At 50.8% G+C, this 21,734-nt stretch overlaps 1 protein-coding gene across 1 annotated transcript; it reads right to left on the reverse strand.

Moving 5' to 3' along the window:
* Window positions 1–1,346: 1,346 nt before the first annotated feature.
* Window positions 1,347–15,706, reverse strand: LOC100901912 (long-chain fatty acid transport protein 4). Its single transcript, XM_003741380.1, has 10 exons — window positions 15,494–15,706; window positions 5,152–5,302; window positions 4,375–4,612; window positions 3,751–3,918; window positions 3,360–3,557; window positions 2,992–3,199; window positions 2,613–2,838; window positions 2,218–2,450; window positions 1,784–1,977; window positions 1,347–1,667 (listed from the first exon to the last, which is right to left on the reverse strand). Exons 1-10 carry the CDS (start codon window positions 15,652–15,654, stop codon window positions 1,516–1,518), a joined length of 1,929 nt encoding a protein of 642 aa, XP_003741428.1. The 5' UTR covers window positions 15,655–15,706; the 3' UTR covers window positions 1,347–1,515.
* Between the last annotated feature and the right edge of the window lie 6,028 nt (window positions 15,707–21,734).

Here is a 21,734-nt window from a genome sequence, read left to right on the forward strand (position 1 = left end):
CTCTTGGATCACCGACTGAGACGGTGTGGAGAATCGGTCTCGAGAGGGGCGGGAGCGCACGTCTCATGCAAATTCACGGTTTCCGAGGCCGAACCTTTAGTCTTGATTGACGGGCGGCGCCGACCGCTCAGAAATCGAGGATGAGCGACGATAAACTCCGCGGAAACTCTGGACGGGCCTCGGAGCTCGTCATGGGAACGAGGGTCCAACGCCGCGCGAGGCTGCTCGCACTCCGGGGCTCACCATCGTGATCTCATCTTCAGTAGACGTCGCTGCCAGAGCGCAGTGCGGATTATCCTCGGAGAGTCCCTCCGATTCCGGGGGACCATACCGATAGACGGCGGAATTCGTACCCCCGATCTTGATCGGCTACCTGGATTTGTTCATTCGAGCAATTACTGATTATTATGGATGACTAGGATCGCGAAGAATATGAGGTCTTTCGCCAAAAATATAGGTGTGTTTATTGAGTTGATCCGTTTGTTATTCGTTTATAGTAGCAAAATATTTGATTCGCCAAGTAAGTGCGCTCACGGTTGTATTGTTCACACCATTGGATCGGCCGGTAGATAAAACCGAGCGTCAACTCCACTACTTATTCGGGCGACAGCGAACAAGATAACACGGCACGCCACATCAGGATTGAACGGAATCTATCACGAACGTCTGCCGACGCGATAATCGTCGCTTGGTGGACGGGAACAGTCTCGGGACGTTCCACGAACTAGAAATTACGCCAGTTCTATTGAGAGCTATCGTGCCTCTCACTCATTTACGAATGCAAAATACCCTCCCCGGAATCGATGAAGACTCGAACACAAGTTTCTTCTCCAGGCAGGGAGGAGCGGAATTAATGATCATATCGCGATCTCTCGCTTATGTGAGCTATAGATTCATCTAGGGAACATCGCGCCTTCATTACGGCTTGTGGCATTGCATGAAGATTTGGGCAACCACGTCGACGAGGGAAACGGGGTATTTTTATTATCAACAAAAAATGAAGCCATTGTCGGGCTGGTACTTTCGTCCCATGAAACCTTGTCTAGATATATCACCTGTTTGCGCTGACGGCGTCGTCATTCAGTAATTCGAGAACCTATCTAAAACCCCAATCAGGAGATTTGAGCATCTAACGTACTCGTCGAACGAGGAGGAAACTGTTGTTTACGAAAAAGTATAGAAGAATGTAGACTCAGGATCGGGACCCAGGGCCGTGAGATTCGACACTTGATGTCTATGCGGGGACTCCCTGTGAAATCTTCGAGGGAAGAGCGACGGGATCGTCCCTGCATAAACCCACAATAGTAAAAAAGATCCATCAGTTTTCTTCTCGAGACCGGGGAAAAAAACCCAAAATCAATAGGCGGCCATTACGAACTCACAAAAAGTCAGGTAAGGCACTTAACCATTTGTGATAGGGGCCTTGAGCCATCAGATCGTATGCTTAATAAATACACTGATTGAGTCTGGAAAGGAGACCATCTCCCTAAGCCCCGTGCGATCGTGGATCGAGATTCAGAGACGGATCTTCGCATACTGTATCGAAGTATACAGCTCTCGGTCGAGCCTGACGTAAGTCCCATTATGCAGGAAGTAGATAGGATCTTTGACCACATTGATGTCGAAGCCTTCTTTTTGCAGTTCGACTTTCTTGAGCTTGTATGTTCCTAGTGAGAGAAAAAATGCATCAGTTACCATCGCGAGGGCCGTTTCTGTCCAGGATTCTGACTTTTCCGGAGCGCAAGTCTAATGAAAGCGTTCCCGGGACAACGAGAAAACTCACCTGTTCTATCTATTTGACTGAGTTTACGAACGAATAATGGGATCGCATATGCTGGCAGGCACAGTTTGGCCTCTTCCGAGAATTTGCTCAGGTCGATCGAATCATCGGCGTCATCCACCGCGACCATCCCGGCTCTACCTTCAGACCCAGGGATCTGAACTCCATAGCAGACAACATCGGCCATCTTCAAGATCCTGGAGCGCGAAGATCACATTAGCTCAATTCATGCCTATCCAGTCGAAGAGGAGAGCCAGTCTGATGAGCCGAGCTTCCAGAAATGAATCCCCGACATTCACTGGCGAAGAGGCATTCGATCTGTCGACGTGCTCGATTCACACGTCAAGAGACAGAGTCACGCCAAGCCGCCAAGATCACATCACATTTGGGAAGAATCGCGAGTCGAGCTCTGTGTTTGAGCCTCTGAAGTATCTCACCTGGAAACGATCCCTTCGACTTCCGATGTGGAGACATTCTCGCCTTTCCACCGGAAAGTATCACCTGTCCTGTCTTTGAAAAACAGATACCCATACTCGTCCATGACGAGCAAGTCCCCGGAAGCGAAGGCAGCATCGTTTTTCTTGAAAACGTCCCTATACATCTTCTTTGAAGTGGCTTTCTCCGAAGCATAGCCGTCGAACGAATGAATATGATCATTTACGCGGATCACCTGCGACGATGATTTTCGAGGTCAGAAACATTGGTTCAGCGTCTCTGACCACACGGAATGCGATCCTTGTGGGACCTGGAGCTCGAGTCATCGAGACAAATCCTCCCAGGGATTCATAATAAAAAAAGAATACATTTGTATATCATCTAGAGCTGAACATACCCCGACGAGCTCCCCGACTTGTCCGGGTCGACACGGAACACACAGTCCTTTTTTATTCCGGAGCGGTAAACCAGTGGCCTCGTCTATCCGAATCAAGCGTACGGGGTGTACATTCTCAGCAATGCGCGATACGAAACCGACGGCACCGACCGTGTTGTCAATGTTCATGACGTGAGCATTGCCTTCCGTCGAGCCGTAGAATTCTCGGAGGTTTTTCACATTGAATCTGAAAAATTCCCATTCCATTTATAGAAGACAAAACTCCGGACTACTCAAATCCGAAGCTTCAATGTAGCAGCAGTGATCTTGAGATTGATCCGCCTCGTGACCAGACGATTCAATTGAGACCCGTATTAATTATCCCGTTCTGGATACAAACCTCTCCGAGAATTCCGTCCAGATCTGGGGTCGGAGTCCATTGCCGAACATCATGCGAACTTTGTGCTGTTTGTCTTGGGGTCTCTCCGGTTGTGCGAGAAGATATCGACAGATTTCACCGATGTACTGGGTCACTGTGGCATCAAATTTGATGCAATCGTCCCAGAACTTTGAAGCGGAAAATTTTGGTCGTATACACACGGTGTTTCCTGGGAGCAAGAAAAACAAAGTCTTAAGGGGGAAAACAATCCACACGGATGACGCGATTGGAGTGCCAAGTATCCGGTGGAATCGAGATCAGATATGAATCCAATCTCTCGCTGTTCCCCGACCGCATCGCCGAGTATTTCATCCCTTCGCTGTACTCACCATATAGGATCGCCTGACCGACCGATACGATACCACCCGCCGTGTGATAGAGGGGCAGACAGGTGTAAAACACATCAGACGATTTGGCGGGCATGATGCTGTTAGTTATGGAAGTCATTGAAATGAAGCGCGAATTTTTAATGATGGCCGCTTTCGGAAGTCCAGTAGTCCCAGAGGTGTAGATGTAAACCAATTTGTCTGCGCGGAGAGGAAAATGAGATAACGTGAGTTCGAAGTGAACTCCGGTTCGCTCACAATGCACCCCGCTCATCAATCGAAGGAAGGAACTTTATCAGTTCGCTGAGTTTCAGAGTTTTTCCCCGCTGCGATAATTGGTGTATAATTTCACTATGGGATATTCGATACTCAATGCAAGAAGCTCGGCGCTTACCATGTACCGATCCTTTGTGAGTCGTTCTCGGTTCGGCGGCGGAGCTGGTTTCAAGCAGTTTTTCGAGGTTCATAGAGTGTAACTCGGGAGCGACATCGGCAATCCCGAAACAGAAGAATTTCAATTCCGGTTTCTCCTTCAAGAGCTCCGAAGTGATGTCATTGATGCCTGGAAAGACGGGAATATTTTTCTGATTCCTGCCTGCTGAGGGAGGCGGGTCGTCACCGTGACGAATTTTCCTTCGCCGCCGGAGCTAAAGAGTTTCAATCGGCAGGCGGAGGTGATTTTTTGACCTTCCGAAATCCTCCCTTATTGGCGATCGCCTCCTTTGAGACGATCGTAAACGAGATTGCGATCTACTCTCGGGTGGTTTCCTGACATTCTGATTCCGATTCCCAGCCTGATCAGAATGCTCGTGTTGAGCTGTAGGTGCGATGGAGACGTCTGCGAGACGGGATCGTCACGTGATTCGCGGACGGTACCACGACTCCATGCGCCGGAGTCGGAGTAGATGTTCGCCTAGTTTTTGATGCGACCCTGCTTGTCGCCAAGTTTTTCCTCATATACTTAATTTCTCCAGTCTCATTGTTTCGCTTTCTGGCAACGGAAAAGCGAGGAACTCACCTTGAACCTGAGGAGTGCCGAATATCACGGCTTTCGCTGGAACGCTCAGCAGAGAATGAATCAAGGGTTGCAGGCGGAGATTGTTGTTCACGAGCGCAGATACCACTCCAATCTTCGACAAACCGAGCCACATCATCACGAACTCGGGTCGAGAATCCATAAATATACAGACTTCATCTCCGGGTTTGAAGCCGAGTTGTAGGAAGCAATTAGCCACTCGATTAACCGACTCTTTGACCTGAAAAGCCGATTTTGAGCGAAATCTGCGCGAGACTACTACGGGAACAAGAGGACCCGAGGCTCTCAGAAAACTTCAGTCCTGTAGGTTTTGGTGATTTTTCATCTGAAGCGAAACTAATGAATGGGCCGATTGGGAGGAAGCCATTCAAGGAGTCGGTGAAATCTTGGCAGCCGTGCGTGAGTATTTCGTTTCAGATACCATTTCTGGCGAGAAGTTGGATCACGGATACGCGCGGTTCACGCTTCGAGCATCTCGTATCATGAGAGCGGATGTTTTCGTTCATCAGATTTAAGTTACGGATTTCTCTTTTCTGACCAATATCCATTCAACCCATGATCGTATTGACGAGTTTCTCCGCGCATTTATCTATTCACGAATCGGTCAAAGTATCACGACGAGCGATCCTGGTTGAATCGACTTCCTCCTGAGATATACAGCGAAATGCTCAATGCGCAGCCAGGGATGACGTCAATCCGAGCTCGGAGCGTTGCGTCGCTTCATTTTCCAGCGAAACAATCTGTCAAAGTCTCTCTCACCTCTCGGAAGGTCCATTGCTTGTCTTCTGTCCGGAATGCAATTTTATCGGGATTTCTCTTTGCCGTATCCTCGAAGATTTGGACGACGGTTAGATTGTGCCTCAGAGCCCGTCGGAAGTACAACGCTGTGCGAATGAGTCGAACCAATCCTCTGGAAGGCAGAAAAAAGCTCCTCAGCATTCTGACGAGGAAATTATTCTTCATGCAATATATTCCCACAGAGAAGCAACACAGCTAAGAAACGAAACAATAGGAGGATGGTCAAGGATAAAGAAAACGCGATGCACTCTCGGATGCAAATCGTCGGTGAACAGGACGAGGACCTTTCCTCATATATTGCACGAGCTCTAGCCCGTCAGTCGTTCACATAAATGTAAACCGCTCATACAGTCTGTCCGGGGCGATGATTGCGTCATACTCGTTCGTATGCATAGTATCATCTAAAATTTACCCTCCGTGGAGGAAGTTAATCAAAGATCAAGAAAACCCGCCGGAGTCCTGGCAGATCATCGTAGACGCTCAATTAATTTCGGCCGAATTTCTTCCTGTTTCTTCAGACGATTGAGTTGAGACTTCCGCAGCACGAGGGAGCACTGTCAGCGAGCCACGTGGGTACCCTCGTGTCTCGAAATACTCTCGGTCGACCTCTGGCCGATTTGAGTCTCCACTATACTTGCCAATATCCATACAGGATATCTAGGCAGTGCCCAGACCAGACATTCCCGAGGGCTCTTGTGCGATGCCCAGAATTTCGACTTCGGAATTGTCTTCGGGAAGTTCAGGCCTCGTGAAACAAGAACCTTGACTCGCTCATATCCGATGTTTCCAGCAGTCCCTTTCGCTGTGATTGCGAATTGGCTCCGTATCCTTCGAAGACATTAGGTAATCGCTGGACTCTCATCCGAAGATATTTGACGGTTGCGAACAACGCCCTCGCTCTCGCTCTTCTGAGTGCTCTTCTGAGGGTATCCTGGCAGGAAGGCGAGCGATCCTTGATATTTTCGCTGAGAAAATTCCACAACAAAACGCTCGCTCCCTCGCTGTGCCACTTCTCAAGAAAAGGGCAACAAAACAGGGACACGCTCCGCCGATTTCATGGCCGTCTTCAAGGACCACAGTCGTTTCAACCGAAGGTGGTAAAAGTCTCTGTCGAACCTCTGCTGGATGAAGAAGATTCCGATTTCATGTTTGCGAAATCACGTCCGATAAGCCAACAAACATTTGATGTTCCAGCTGTCTTGCAGCGAACGCTAGTCATGAATGAACTTTTCTTCGGGACGTCGGATGGCCCGGAACCTACGCGCTGGATGAACTTCATAGGTTCTCATTGATGCAGTCACGGTTAAGGCTACCGTGACCACTGAAATGATTTAAGAGAACATCAACAACACTTGTCTCAACCAATCGGATGCACCCAGATCTGATGAAGATGTTTTATTTTCTGAGAAAATTTTCAGTCAATCATGATCTGCACCGATGCCCACTTATGCCTGTTGGGCCTCACACGATGACACATACGCGGTACCATCCCCGTCATGAATCGATCGGGCCGAAAAATCGAAATCTGGAACTATAGGCGAACTTCCAGGCGTCCAGCAAACTGGGGAGCTGTAGCAGTGGTTCTTGACAGCAAGAGATGAAGAGCTCTCAGAATATGTATTCGCGAGCTTGACAAGTGGTGACAGCCAATTGCGATATCTTGAGAAGGAATTATTCGCTCAATCTCTCTCTCGGCTGAGAACCGCCTGCCTGAGTTCCCCCGTAGAATGTCTCCCAGAAAAGAGGCGTGCTCCAACAATGAGCAGGGAATGCTCTGAGGCGGAAAACACCACCGTGTCGTCAGGAATGTCCCTTTGAATCAATTATTGGATCGATCACGGAATGTGCAGATAAGCGCTTCCATTCAGCTAGCAATGACTAGATCGTGTAGCCGGTAGAACATCGAAGTGCCTTATCAGTTGGCAATGCATTCGCTGCTCGTTTCAAATAGAGAAATCCCAAGGCACGCTCCATTCCGAAATCATGATACGCATATCTTCTTCTAAGGCAATCCTCACTAGGGCTGCTTTTCCGAAGCATCACAGCCGTTTTTCGCAATCACAGCCAACCCATAAAGAAAGCATGAGCTCGCATGAAAAAGATATCCCTTCGCGAACCAGGCGCTTGTTCCCGCCAGGATCTCTGCCCCCGTTTCTGGGAGGGAGTGTATATGTATTGTATCGTTGAGTGTAACCTCCGTCGAAGTACATTATCTAACTAAGTACCAAAACAACGGGAATAGTGCGACTCTCCGGGAGGCCGAACATTGAAGCGCAGACTTTGGTACGCTTCGTTTACCACCAGCGCAGAGGGGCATTGAAATCCAAACGCACTCAAATGTTTTGAGGGGCCGTCATGTGGAGACGAGAACCGGGCACCAGAAAAATAAGATCTACGGAGCCTCTCAAGAGCTCAAAACTTCGCGTCTGGAATACACAGCAGCCTCGTTTCCACACCGCCATCGTCGGAGTCAATGCGAAAAGATACCCCATGTCTAACGGCTCGATAAAGCATTCGTTTGCTGGGCCATGGTGACGAAAGGAGTCGATATTAGAAGTGTAATACTCGATTTTGTGAATAGCCATCGGATATATGATGTTGTGTATCGAGAATGAACCTGCTGCCCGCGGAGCATTTTCGCTTTCTACGATGCTTCGTCATTGAGCAATAGCCATGACCGCTAGCTAGCTAGCTCGCTAGCTCACTCGTTCGCTAGCTTCGGAAAAGCCCCTTCGTTGCCAGACTTTCACGTGACGTTTCGACACACAGCCGTCTAACCGAAGCAAATAAAGTTGGCGAAAAATTCACCAACTGTGAGCAGTCGAGTGGCGAAAATGTTTCAATTTGTAACGAGAGGTACCTCAAAAATGTTAACAATTCAATCTTACTCCACGCGAAACTCAGGTGTTTTCATCATGGGTCTGTTCCGCAGCGTTCGGGCGGAGAGAGGAAGAAAGTTTCAGAAGCCCCGAGCGCTCCAGCCATGGTCCTCATCATAGCTCGTGATTTTTGGGTGCCGCAGCTCCTGACAACGGGTTTGTGGCCGCTCGTTGGTTGAGCTGAACAGTTCGGCTTGATTGTGATTGTAGTCCCAGCGTCAGCGACTACCACAGCTGTTTTAATGGACAGGGTTCGGCCAAAGATTTCGAGAGGCAGCTTCTTCTCTATCGAAAAGTTTCGAATAGTAGCGACTAGGGCTTTCAGTGGTTCCTACCCGAGTTCTGGAAACGCAGGTCTCGGCCGATCTTCTCGGATCCGGGACCGACCGGTTTTCTAGTTTCCTACCCGCGGTTCCGAGAGGGCAAGATAAATCCATCCCGGCGTCTAAACCAGCCTTGATATGCTCCAAAATGAGTAGGGATCCAGACCGAGATGTTTTTGATGGCTGAATGTCTCTCTCATGCAAGCTAGAAAGGGACCAGAACTGACCGCCGCGATTTAGACGAGATAGCGCGGGATCTGTAGGACGACCCGGGTCTTGAAAACCCCCACATTACATGTCGCTAGGTAGGCCCTCTGGACCGAATAATCAGGCCACCAACATATATTCGGGGGTCGGATTATTCGGAATCGTGAGGGGCAGTTCTGGTCACTTTCCCTGTAGCCGCTCGACAGATGAGCGAGCTTGCTCGTGCTGCTGGTCGACGTGGACCGTACCGCGAGTGCGGAGACTGAACTCGGCAAATATACCTTTTCCGATGGAATGAAATCAACTCGACTGTGTTCGTTGGCTACGGAGGATGGGTAGTCTCAAAATTCTCGATCAGTTTCGCCTGGTATCAGTCCCGAATTGGAGGCGGGAAAATTCCGTTCTCTCCGGTTTTTACTCGCGTTTCCGACTCCTCGGTTCCCAGGTACCCGAGAATCGCGGTCCTCGAAACTGAAGGGTATTTCGGAGCCCTAGTAGCGACCGGAAGTCAGCGTGACAGCCCGGTCGGAGAAACGTGTCAACTCGGATGGAGTGTCTTGATCGAGGCCCAGTCCTTCGGAGGAATCTTCAGTACTTCTTCACGTCGGGAGATTCAGGATCCTGATCGTCTTGGAAATTATCACGCCTCTCACAAATATGATCCGTCGGTTTCGCAACCTTTACGCTGATCCGGAGCCTGGGTCTCTCGCGGATGGTCATCCCCCAGCCCCGATTCTCGATCACTACTCGGAGCGCTTTTGGAAGCTTTCGCGACTCGAAATCAAGTTCATGTAAAGGGGCGGCTCGGCATGCCGTCTGCCAAGCATCGCTGGATGCTCCAGCACGGCTCGGATCGCCTACGGCTCGAGATGATAGATGGTTTTCCTTCCTTATTGATTTTCATGGGTTTTTCTGTGATTTCATTTTCTCTTGGGCCCAGAGAATCAACGAAAGCTCGTGAGCGCGCCGAGAGCGCCCTGTTCGGACGGATCCCATTGTTGCCTGACAGCCGGTGTTGACACTATAGTTTCGCGTTCAGGTCACAATGATGTACACGGAAACACACGCCGCGGTCGAGAGAAATCGACCGGAAATCCATTCCAGAAGCGGGAGTCCGGAGATCGCTTCCTTCTCTTCTTGATGGAGCCAAGAACGAGCTGGTCGGCTTGAGGAGATGCGTGAGTAGTTGATCGCAAATTGAAAGCTTCGCCGGAAGCAGAAGTAAGAAGAAGGATTGCTCGGCTACATGGGACGATCTTGACGATCATCCGTAGGTATGTCACACGAGGAAAAGAATGACTATGTTGGAAGGTGGTAGAAGGGTTTTTCACTCGATGGAGATGACGCAGGGGGTTTTTCCGAAATCGATTTCCCTGTCTCATCCAACGAAATACGGACGCGGCATCCAAAAGCGATAAATCAGAATAATAGGACGTATGTTTTTTCCTCTTCAAATTGTATATCGATTCTGAAGCGACCCGGGATCGATCCGTCGATCTCCCAGGTGTTGGAAATGTTTGGAAGCAGCCCTCCAAACCCAGTCGCGCACTTGGAACTCTGTTGTTTTCATTGCGTATCCTGGTTTCGGGGTGAACGTCATGAAGTGTGACGTCAGACCGGGGTCGTCAGAGGAATTGCGAGGCTCGGTACAGGAGGTGTCCGTGAGAAAATAGTCGGTCGGGTAATGTACACAGAGCGGACGACAGCGTCGTCCGTGAATTTGACAGATTTATTCTGTCACAATCTCCAGCACCACTGCGCCGTCGAATTTTCTGTTCTTGCTCAAGTCAGAATAGTACGAAGAGGTCTCAAGTGTGGCTCATCTCTCGATAAAATTCATTCCTCGGTGTGGAATTCCCCCATCGGACCCTAGAAATTCGGATGATGATGAAATTTGCAGCCGCAGATGCCTTACTGCAAAATGCCCGATTCCCAGATGCCCGTCTGCCGGAGTCCCGATCCCGACCACGGAAGGTTACACCCCTCAACGTAAAGGTCTCCTCGCGTCATGGCATACGGCGAGCGTCTATGTCGGAAGAATCTCCAAATCGACAGACTTTCCGTTATTATTAAAAGTATCCGGCCGCCTTGTGTCGGTCGCTCGTAGTCAGTATAGGGCATGACCTCAGAAAATATGTTCCGACCAAGTTGCAGGAGCGAAGTCGCATACGCGCCGTATCGTGAGCCTGTTATGATACCATTATGACAACATCCAGCGAAACCTGGTTAGTTCGATTGGCGGCGCCCTCACCCGAACCATAAGCTGCCGCAATCCCGCCATCCAAATTGGCTAAGCATCAATGGCAACGAGCACGGGAGCCTGGCTGGAAACGGTGGTCGCCAGCTGGCCTAGCTATATTTTCATCAAGAATGAAATAATTAGTTCGATCAAGTCCTCGACGCTGGGAGGAGCGACGTACGCCCGTACATAAGCATTATGAATGATCAGATTCTACGCTTCCCAAAGGGGCCGATTTTTGTTCGACAAGCCGGCGCTGTCGTCCCTTATCATCTGGGAATAGCCAATCGAGATTGGTCTGCGAGAATTCCAACGGATTGTCAAATAGATGGTTGTGATCTGTTTCCTAATTTAGACGCTTGCACCACGAAGATTTGTGAGCGATACACCTGAATAGCAGCCATCACAAGGCGTCCGTGGCTCAGACGGTCGCAGATGATGAGCAGGAGGCAAAAAGCACGCTGGACTTTGAGTTCGAGCTTCATTATCTAGAGAGCTCTCCGGAGTTGAGAGATCGATCGGGAGCGTGGCACCACGCGTCCAGGATTCGATCATTCCTTTACGGAGGAACGGACCAAAACTGAATTTCGACCCTCAAAAGAGCCCGCTCTGTAGAGACTGTCCGTATATCGGAGCCTCCGCGTCCATTAGAGTATTCACGGTATGCAAACATATTTGTCTGGATGCGCGGCGATCGTGGGTGAAGCTCATGCAGCTGTTTACGAAACCGCGAGAATGTACGCGGACTTTCCGATAATATTTCCATGTTCGGAAATGAGCGAATCCCTGGAGACGCTCTCGTTCAGACACAGCGTGGATCCTCTTCGGTGCAGACGAATTCGGTCAAGTCGGGGCTATCGACCCCATGATCCGACGGAAGCACGCTGTCCTTCATGACTTGGTGACCTAGGGTGCCGAAGACAAAGTTCAAGGTGCTCGACTCTGACGGAGCTTCAGAACCGAGAGTCGAAGGCCACAAGAAAGACGACATGTCCAGAAGAAAACATTTTTGGCATCATCTGCGACTTACATCGATGCACGATATCTTTTGAGCAGCGGGTCGGTAGACCTCGGGAACAATGTATATAGATCACTGTCGGGCAGGATGAGCTTGGAATCTTAGGTAACGAGGCGGGAAACGGAAATCTCCGATGGAGTGGTGATTCGAGGAAAACATTCGAATCAGAACACGGCAATAATAATCTGCTAGGAGGAGGAGGCGACTTTTTATCCCGGCAAATCTGTTTCACGCTCGGACTTTCTAACGCTCGATTGACGAGACAACAACTGCACTTTCTTCTTCACTAGTCGCCGCTTCTCCGGAAACCCACCCCAAGGCTGATGTCGCACTCCCGCACGAAGACCGCGTCATAGAAAACAGCAAAGCCCGAACAACCATCTGGGTCACAGATGGAATAAACGATCAGTATCGGATCCGATGATGAGTATATTCACAAGAAGAAAACGTAGGCGAGAACAACGCGTCTGCTAACGACGAGAAACTTGTCAGCCGCTGTGCAATCTTTGACGAACATTTTCTCCTTATTGATCTTGAGAACGAGGTTCACGACCCCTCATGACTCCAAGGTGAAGAACTCAAGTCGTCTACCCCTTCAAATGCTTGATGTCGACTGAATACCCCGCCTGACCGGCGTGAAACGGCTCGAGAGGATCGGATCTAACGAGGAATGAATCGCGCGTAAAGTGTTTCCGGGAAGGAAATTGAATGCCAAGTGAGTAGTTCTCGCACGGCTACCTGTTGATCTGTGCTCCTCCCGGCTACAACAATCTCCTCCCGCTGCAATATTCGTTTCGGAAGCGATTTTATGGCCGCCGCCGCGTCGCGACGATCAACGTCATGGGGTCGTACACGGGATCGCATTTGGATTTGCAGCGTGAAAGAGGACGTCTTCTCGTCAAGCGGAGTTTCTCAAGATTGACGCTCGCGAAGTATTCTGGGGTAGATCGGACAACCGCTCGAGCGATTTCGGCTCGTGAACTCTCTCCGCAGAGTCATTCGGAAAAACGATACGGACACCGGGATCTCAATCTTGCGGACCGATGCAGCGGCGTCCGGCCTGACTGAAATTATTCCTCTCTCGTTCGAGATTGTTCAGCTCTACGGCTTGAGCCAGGTACGGATCATCCCGTCGCCTTCGTCGGACCCAAAGGAAACAGGACGGCTCTTGCTTCGCGTCGTACACAACTTGTCGAAGTCGCGGTCTGCCGAGTGGTCTCGGTGACTCGAGTTTTGTCACTTGACGCCGTCGCTGCAGCGACAAACTTAGCTTCGGGTCAAGGCAGCTACAATAGTGAAGACGAGAAACAGCCTTGAGCTACTGCCGTCGGCTTGTCTCACATGACGGAAAAGCGTAGGGTTTCGGCCAGACCACAGTTATCCCATTTCCTGATGCGCCTGTCAAAGAAGCCATCAGCTCTGAATGGCAGAAGTTCGGAAATCCATTTCAGATTCTGACGAGCGACATACGATACCGACACGAGCGGATAGGATTCACTAGGTGAATGAATTGACAGGAAATTACTAGCAGCGGAACTTGCAGCGCTCGGATCTGCATATCGAGATATCCCGCTGAGGGTTCGTGCCAACGTGCGCTGCGATAAAGCTGGCAGAATGTCCATCCAGAACAAATTCTCCATCGGAACGTTCGGGAGAAAAAACCTCGGAGAACGGCAGGGACGATAATAATAATAATTAGTATCGCTCAGCCTGAGGATCTCACCGCTCAGACCCGGAAAACGCTCAGGTCGGCCTCTTGCGGCGTCTTCACAATGGCTCTGCTTAATGACGTCCTTGATGTCGTGAAGTTGTATGCATGTTCGTCTGCGATGTGAGGCGTCAACCGAATAGAGAAACCCGCCATGAGCGAGCTACAGATAAGAATCAGGATCCAAAAAGAACAGAGGAGAAGGATCGAGATTTCAGAGAAATCAACAGAGATTTCTTCAAGCTCAATCGGAGCGGAGTACGATGTCCCGGAGCCTGTCTCGACGAATCAGAGTTCGCCGCCTCACCGCGAACGATTGAAACTTCTGAGTCGAGAAAGTCCAGATCGTCCAAGAATATTCCGTGAACTCAGATTGGATGTTGGAATTCTGTTATGCCCGGAGGTACTCCCCGGACCGCTGACGTAGTTCTCAAGTTTTCTCCGTCGGATTCTGATACGCCAGAATATCGACTCGGAAGACACCGACGCCTGTTGGACGACCGTCGCGGTCGCCGCGAATTGTCTCGGAACGAACGACGGAAATAAATAAACAGATTTCGGCTGACGTCAGGCAATTTGACCGGATTTCCGTCCGCAGCACAGAAATACACTCATCTCACGCAGAAACGAGGCGTTGGACGTCCCCACGATCGGTCAAGGAGAAGAGGAAAAGCGGAAGAAAAATTTAATTTGACGAGTCAATCGATGGGTCTGCCGACAGATCACGGTTCCGACGCGACGTCGACAATGCGCAGATCGGAACGTACTCCGCCCGAAGTTTTGGAATTTCCACGAGCGTGCTCTCGAATTCGATTAGCGACGTGGACGCAAGAACGTCACACCGAGCTAAGAACGGAATGAAGCGAGCGGCCGGTAAACGTATTAAAGAATGGCTCCGAGAAGCCGAACATTCGAGAGAAAAATCGATCCTAAACACGGACGAAACCCGGGGAAAAAATCAGATATTCAGACAACGGCTGAGGCGGCCGGGGAATGCTGGTCACAAGCACCGTCGCAGTCGCAACGTGTGCGAATTTTCTGCCGCCGTCGCCGCGCAGTGGAGCGAAATCCGAGCGAAGACCAAAGCAGAAAATGGGTCGAAATCTCAACTCTTCGCCGCGCTCGCAGACAGTTGATTCTTGGGCCTGCAACCCAATGAATGGTGAAAAAACAAAACAACATTCCTTTCGATCGATAGACGATTGCTCTCATCAGGGGAGTCCGATCTCAATCGTCAGCCGGTCGTAATCTGGAGTTAACGGTTCGTGATTGTTCCCGTGAGGTCATCGAGACACCGACACGGTTTCATCGTATTCCGCTTCCTCAGCTGTCATGACTCGGATATCTCGGGAGCTCTCGCAAACGATGCGGTGCGCAGACCGCGTTCTAACTCGCCAGTCTTTCTGTTTAGCACGATAGATTTCGAGATTTGGAGGGCGTATCTGACCAGCAGTCAGTCGATTCCTGGTTTCGGCCTCAGGTCCGTGACCCGAGTCGGTGGCTCACTTGGCGTTCGGTGTGGCCCCCGTCGATATCGGATCACAAGTCCTCAGAAACTCTGAATCGACTCAAGGAACGGAATTTTTTCTTTTTCCAGAATAGTGAAGAAAAAATTAAATAGCATCCACGATGAAAAGCCGTTTAGTCGAAGCGGAGAGGAGGTTTCGGCACCACTGACACACTTATGGCCGACTCGGCGGCAAGCTGGTTGCCGAGCTGACTGCCGAATGGTCCTGCTCCATTAATGGTAACTTGTGCTAACTCCCAGAACGGGCGAACGAATGAACAAGTCACTGACTGACTAGCTGACTGACCGTCGGCCTCACTGACTGACTGACGGACTGACTGAATTTATGAACATACATAAGTGATCTACCGATGAGAACACCATGCGTAGATCTACAGCTAGCGGTCCCTACTGGAACTTACCTCAGATCGCGCCATCCGGTGACCCAGACGATCCACAGAAACCTCCAGCCCCCTGTAGCCGCGTAATAGGTCAACATTAAAAGAGCCATTTGGCCTAATGTAGCCTGTGATGCCGCCGCCCCTGCCAATACCCCACACGCACCTGCTATTTTAAGCCACATTATCAGGGCCTGCCGTTGCCGTCGTTTTCTACACCACAAAAACCGGTGAACGAAAGATCCTTTTCTTTCCTTCCCGCACGGGTAACGATGATTCGTTGATCCGCTATTGCGCTGTTGTGTCGGGGGTAGCCGGTCTCGGTCGAGCAGTAGACGCGTCTCTTCCCTCAGCTTGATGAACGAATGGCTATAATGACCGATGTAAGTCAAAGTATCCACTTCGGAGGAGAGGATCACAGCCTATCGAAACGTCCTTTCTCGATCGTATGCACTTCTCTTTAACAGGTGCTCGGCTGTTTCACACGAAGCGTAGCGAAAGATAGCGCCGGCGGCCGCTGATTCGCTTAAGATGAAGTCGTACGGCGAAGGTGGTGGAAACGCTTTTCGCGCACCAAGTGGCGAACGCAGGGGGCGGGCGGTTCAGTGGCAGCTTAGCAGGAGGGGCAAGGGGCTGCTGTCAGCAGAGAAAGACTGTCGGATTGTGGAAAGCCCGTCTGTCTGTCTGTCTGTCTGTCGCTCGGTCCGTAGGTCCTGCTGTCCGTCCGATAGTCACTCCATCTGTCGGTCCGTCCGGTCGAGTGAAAGAGTGAGTGAAAGAGTGAAAAACTCTCTGTCTGTAGGTCCGACAGTCTGATTGACGGATTGAGTGACTGCGAGGGCTTTCTTCCACGGTGGAGAGTTCTCGAGCGGGTACACCACAAGTGTGGACTTTTGGCACTCGGATGACTGGCTGACAGATAAGTAGATGATTTGGAGCACCGTTCGTCTGTTCGGCTGGCTTGTTGGCGGGTTGGTCGGCTGTTCGGTCAGCTGATTAGGTGATTCGGAGCAGGGGGGCTTCTAGGCGAGCGGGCGGGCAGGCGGGTAGGCGGCTGGTCGGTTTCCAAGGCGGGCGAACGAATTGCTGGTGGGCCGATGAATAGAGAGAAGCAACACTGAACAAGGGAGGCGAACGGATTTCAGGCGACGATGATTCCGGCACACATTCACTCCGGACAGAATGAAACTAAGGAAACGGAGCAGAAGACGCTGGTGCTCCGTCGCCGGTGAAGTGACGGCACCGCGGTCTTGTCTGTCGGTCACTGGGAGAGAAGGCTGCCGCTGGGACTACTATTTCTGCTGCTGCGGCTGCGACGGCTGTGGCCGAACGACTCCCTGCCGATGATGCCGCTAGCTGCTGACTCGTGGAGAAGTTCCTCCACCATCGCACGGGAGAGCCTTGCTCGTCGTCGTCGTCGCCGCCGCCGTAATCATCTGAATGATTACTAGACTAACTCTTTCGCGAGCACTTGGTTAGCAGCAGCTGTCAGGAGGTCGGCCCGGAGCCGATTTCGAGCAAATCACCGATCCGTTAATTCTTGTTCGGCCGATTGTTTCCCACTGCGCCTCCACCGAACACCTCTCTCGTTTGTTATTGGGGTTTTCGTGCTCTTACGAGGTTTTGTATCTTGATAATGTTGACAAAGAAGCAGACGGGTCCCTCCAGGGAGTGGAATAGGTGGCGCCCCCTACTAGGCTCTTCGTTGACGATTCCGGAGCGATGTGTTGTACTCAACTCGGAGCGGGGTCCACACTCGAGCTTACAGTCCCTGAATCTCGTCTGTCGGGCTCAACGCGGATGACGGATTCCATCGCCATGTGTTCTGGGCATCAGGCCCTCCTCTGAAGCTCCCACGGACGAGGAATCGCATGCACTGATGCTCCCGCGGCGGGAATTTCCCCTAGTCTCGATGGTGTCAGCCGGATCGGTCTGGATTATCCTGCTATCCTCACTCTCCGCTCTAAAAATGCGATCATTCTGTTTTTCGTATCCGATTCCTCAAGCCTTCTATTCTTACCGCGCTCCTTCCGACAAACTTTATCGTATCGGCATACCTCTGGAATGGTAGCGAGCTCGGAGTTTCTGAGGCGATAGCAAACATCTTCGTCTTCTCGACGAGTACGAGACACCTTTCCTGAGTCGTCGCGACCAGAGGATCGACTCCTTCTCCGGACGCGGGGAAAACGACTCCCCCGGAGTTCCTTCCCGGGCGGATCTCTCCGCTTGAGTCTGCCCAATAATCAATTTTCATAATCATAATTCAATAATCATTTTCAGACTGTCTGAATAGTCTGTAAATTGTCTGGTGATAGCTCAGCCGTGTGGGGGACTATTGGAGCGCAGGAATCCTCTGAGTCAGTGACTTCCTGCCGACCTCGATTTTTCACGGATTCGTTCCCAACTTGATACTCCGACACCCGCCAATGGCGAGGCCGAAATTCGGCTCGCCCGTCGCACCCTTTCCCTGACAGGATCTCGTCCCATTCCCCGAGCCAGAGCATCCCGCGCACGACATGAGCTCGGAGTTACCTCAATCGGATTTTCCTGCCCCGAGTGACTTATCAATGGAACACCAGGCACGGTTTTTTCGAGGTGGGAGGGGGGAGGGAGGGGGGGAAGAAGGAATCAATTAGAATAAATCCTCAGGACCTTGGAAGGGCCTTCGTCTCCCCTAGCATACGCCGATTCAGCCGATTTGGTCTCACCTACCTAAGAAAGGTACCCAACACATCTAGTTCCCAACCATTCCTTCCCCGGTACCTGGATCGACTCCCATCCCAACGAGACACGACAAGGGCCGGTCACGAAGACTTACAAGCGGTAAACAGACCCTCAGATCCCAGCATCCAGAGCTCAAGATAGAATTCTAATTGGAGGGGAGCCCGGGAGTCTCGGAAGGTGGTTGCAGATGGTTTGTGCAATCTTCGCTCATTCTCTGAGAATCGACACCGGGGGAATCGATGCGAATCGATTGATTTGGATTATTCCCTCGTGATTGGATTGGAAAAACTCCGAGGGAATTCAATACAGAGACGGGAGTACTCGACTAAGATTAGGGGAAGAGCATCTCGGAAACTATATCCGATCATCGACTTCATTTTAACTGATAGCCACGAGTGTCGTTGAGTGGTCGGGGGCGATCGGTTCCGCCAATTGATAAATGATTATCGTATCGATCAGAATTTCAGCGAAGCGCTCCTAGTTTGATATAATCTCTTCGCCGACCGACACCTACGCGCCTGATCATCGGTGTGCAGCGGTGCGGGCATCTTCTTGCTGTGAAAATTAGTCTCGTGTATCTGGAATATCAGTAACGGTTCTCAGATACTCCGCTGATTGAGACATGAGGAATACACGCGCCTGATCTGCGAGATCCGGAACTGCAGCATTCGCGGTATCCGAAATCTAGGTCTTGAGGAGCGCCGGATTATTCTCATCCAGAGATTCCGCGAGTCTCGAATCGCTTCTCATCCAATTCTGTATATGCCTGGGATAGGCTGGAGAGGAAATTCAGAGGAAATTCTCTCCTCTGAGGATCCGAAATTCAAATTCAAGTTCCTCTCGCTGAGTGGTCGCTTCCTTGTTCTTGAGGAAACGCTTCATGAGTGGTATAATGCACCCCGTAAGACGGGACGGGGCTTGCCCACAGACGCTTCAGATCGAAGCGTTGGGACGTCAAAAGAAGTCATCCGAGCTTCTTTTTACTCACAGGCGACATTACTGGACCGTTCACTCCCGTAAAGACTGTTCTGGCTCAGTCATCGAGGCTAATTATTATTGAGACGCGTAACAGTCGACGCCGCCGAGGGATTGACCAGAGACGCTCTTAAGCTGAGAACGTGGCAGTTGAAGGACGCGTCAATACAGCGGTGTTCCTCGCGACTCGGAGCGATGCGTCAACTTCACTACTCTACGAATATCCGAGATGGCGGTCGGCAGAAATTATTGAACCCCTAGACCGATGAATTCATCGCTCAAGTTCACCGTCTTATCCGTACCCTTACAGAAACGTTCTTAGGGTCGAGCCCTTGCCACCCTGTTGCTCCCCGCAAGGTCTCGACATCCCTTCGCCGCGGTGACCCTACAGAAGCAGCAGGAGCTACGCCGGGGATTCTGGTAGCAAGTCTTGTGATTGGGAGCCGCGGCGCGGCGTAGGCGCCATCAGCTTAACTTCACGATGTCCGCTTATCCGGTTCTTCCCCTCAGAATGATCTTACATCTATCCGGAGGATTTCCATTTGATAGATAGCGTATACTGTAAGTATCAAAATTGAAGGGCAGTCCCGAATATGCGGACACTCTCCAATAGACAGACATCTTTCGAGAAATTGGAAAATGGAACGGGCAGTCTCCAATCGACGGGTAAATTCTCGGACGGAAATCCTGGCGCCGAGGAGAGAGTTGGGTTTTTTGTCTGAAGAGACTGTCGATTGAAGATTCCTGCCGCACTGGGCAGTGATACGGGCAGCTTCGACCCATCCTTCCCCGCGAGTTTAGGGGAATAGATGGTTACCCTCGATCACACGGTCCGTCTCCGCGGAACGGGCGTGTCTCGCAGGCTCTAAAATATATAGGAATGCCCTTCTGTCAAAATATTCACAATGTCCCGCGCTATTCGGAGCTACGTGGAAGCCTGATATCGCCCCCAGACTTTGCCCTTTTGAGTTCTTAGAAGAATCGTGGTGAGGTCGCGGTAATGACGTCGCTTTCAGCTATCCGGCGTGGAGATCACAAGAGGCTCTCGGTGCGATACGAGGCCTGCAATAAAGTCACTCGATGTCCGTCATGAGGAGCATAGCGCCCTAAAAGTTACGGCGCAAAGTTCAAGTATCTCACGGAACGATCGCTGAACTGAGCACTCGGCTGGAAACCGACAGCGGGATTCCAGCAGACCTCTCCGTTCATTCACTCAGTCCAGTCCCTGACCACAGAACAAAACTTGACCGTGATCTTTCCGTCTCGCGATAGGCGGGATTTCCACGAGACATCAAGAATAGTTTCCTCTGCAGCGTCAACCGGGATACAGCGACTTTGTCTATGAGCTGGCTCGAAGATCTCCGAAAGAAGCGAAGTTTCGGCAAGAATCACAGATAACCTTTTTTATTTTCTGCTGTCTCGATGAGGATCCGAGATCGGACATTCGGGCCTCTGGGTTGAAGTTTGAGCCGACGTTCGCGGAAAAGTACGATATCCGTAGATTCATATCAGACGAGAAAAATGACACGCGAATTCGTCTTCTCCCTGACGTGGTCCAACCCCGCGTTCCATCCTCTGCGGAAATCCAAGCGGGAGGAAGTAAAATATCCCAAAATCAGGTATGTAGGTGATGAAGTATGTGGTAAAGTCGATCCTTCACGGTGCTTGTTTCCATTACTAGGCGGCTCGAGTTCTGAGACTTGAAGGATGTGCTCGTGCTGAATGAATTCGACCGAATGAATACGATACGTCCGAATCCTCGCTCTGCTTGTCTAAAATTATTCATGATGAATTTTCCAAAGGGTGGCCCTGCATGCGGGAGGAATATTCTCGATTCAGATGCTTGACCGCGACGATCGAGTGAAAACCACGGCTGAACGCTGAGCGAGCATGCGGATAACTGCCGAGGGATCTCTGCTCTCCGAAACATGCGACAACGGCTCCGGAGATGGGAGTAACATGGATGAAGGCTTAAATGCGAGTTTCCAAACGGAGCCGAGCAATCCAGAGCAATCCACTGCGGGAGAAGCTCTCGAAAACTCGCCACCATGCGCATGATCCTGCGCTCCCTGATCCCGTCGAAATGTGCCTACATAGGTTCGTGGAAAACAACTTGAGCTCCTCCCCGGGACCGGGAATCCATCACATGGTACCGGGGACTTTTCCGTGATGCACCGACCGATTTGTTTTGTGGTAAGATTCAGGCAGGACCGGAAGTCTTGAATTTGGATGCTGTTTTCCAACACTCGTGAAAGGGATAGCTTTCAGATTTTTGAGGCTGATGCGGCAACATCTGTCCCGGAGTCCTGGTGCTCAGCTCTGCTGGCTTCGAGACTCGGCTTCAAATGGGGGAAGCTGGCAACCCCCAGAGAGAAGCTCAATAGTTTCGCATGTTTTGCATGACAAGAATCAGGTCGAGGGCGATGGCCTCGAAAGCGTCGTCCTGACATTTTTGATGGTTCTGAAGTATAGATACATGTTAATCACATCGTCGACTTGATTGATGGGCAAAACAACATCATTTGTCAGAGTCGGCTCAAGAAGCATTCAGATCCATCGGGATCCG

This window comes from Galendromus occidentalis, unplaced genomic scaffold, assembly GCF_000255335.2.
Source record: "Galendromus occidentalis unplaced genomic scaffold, Mocc_1.1 scf7180000077170, whole genome shotgun sequence".
Classification (NCBI taxonomy): domain Eukaryota; kingdom Metazoa; phylum Arthropoda; class Arachnida; order Mesostigmata; family Phytoseiidae; genus Galendromus; species Galendromus occidentalis.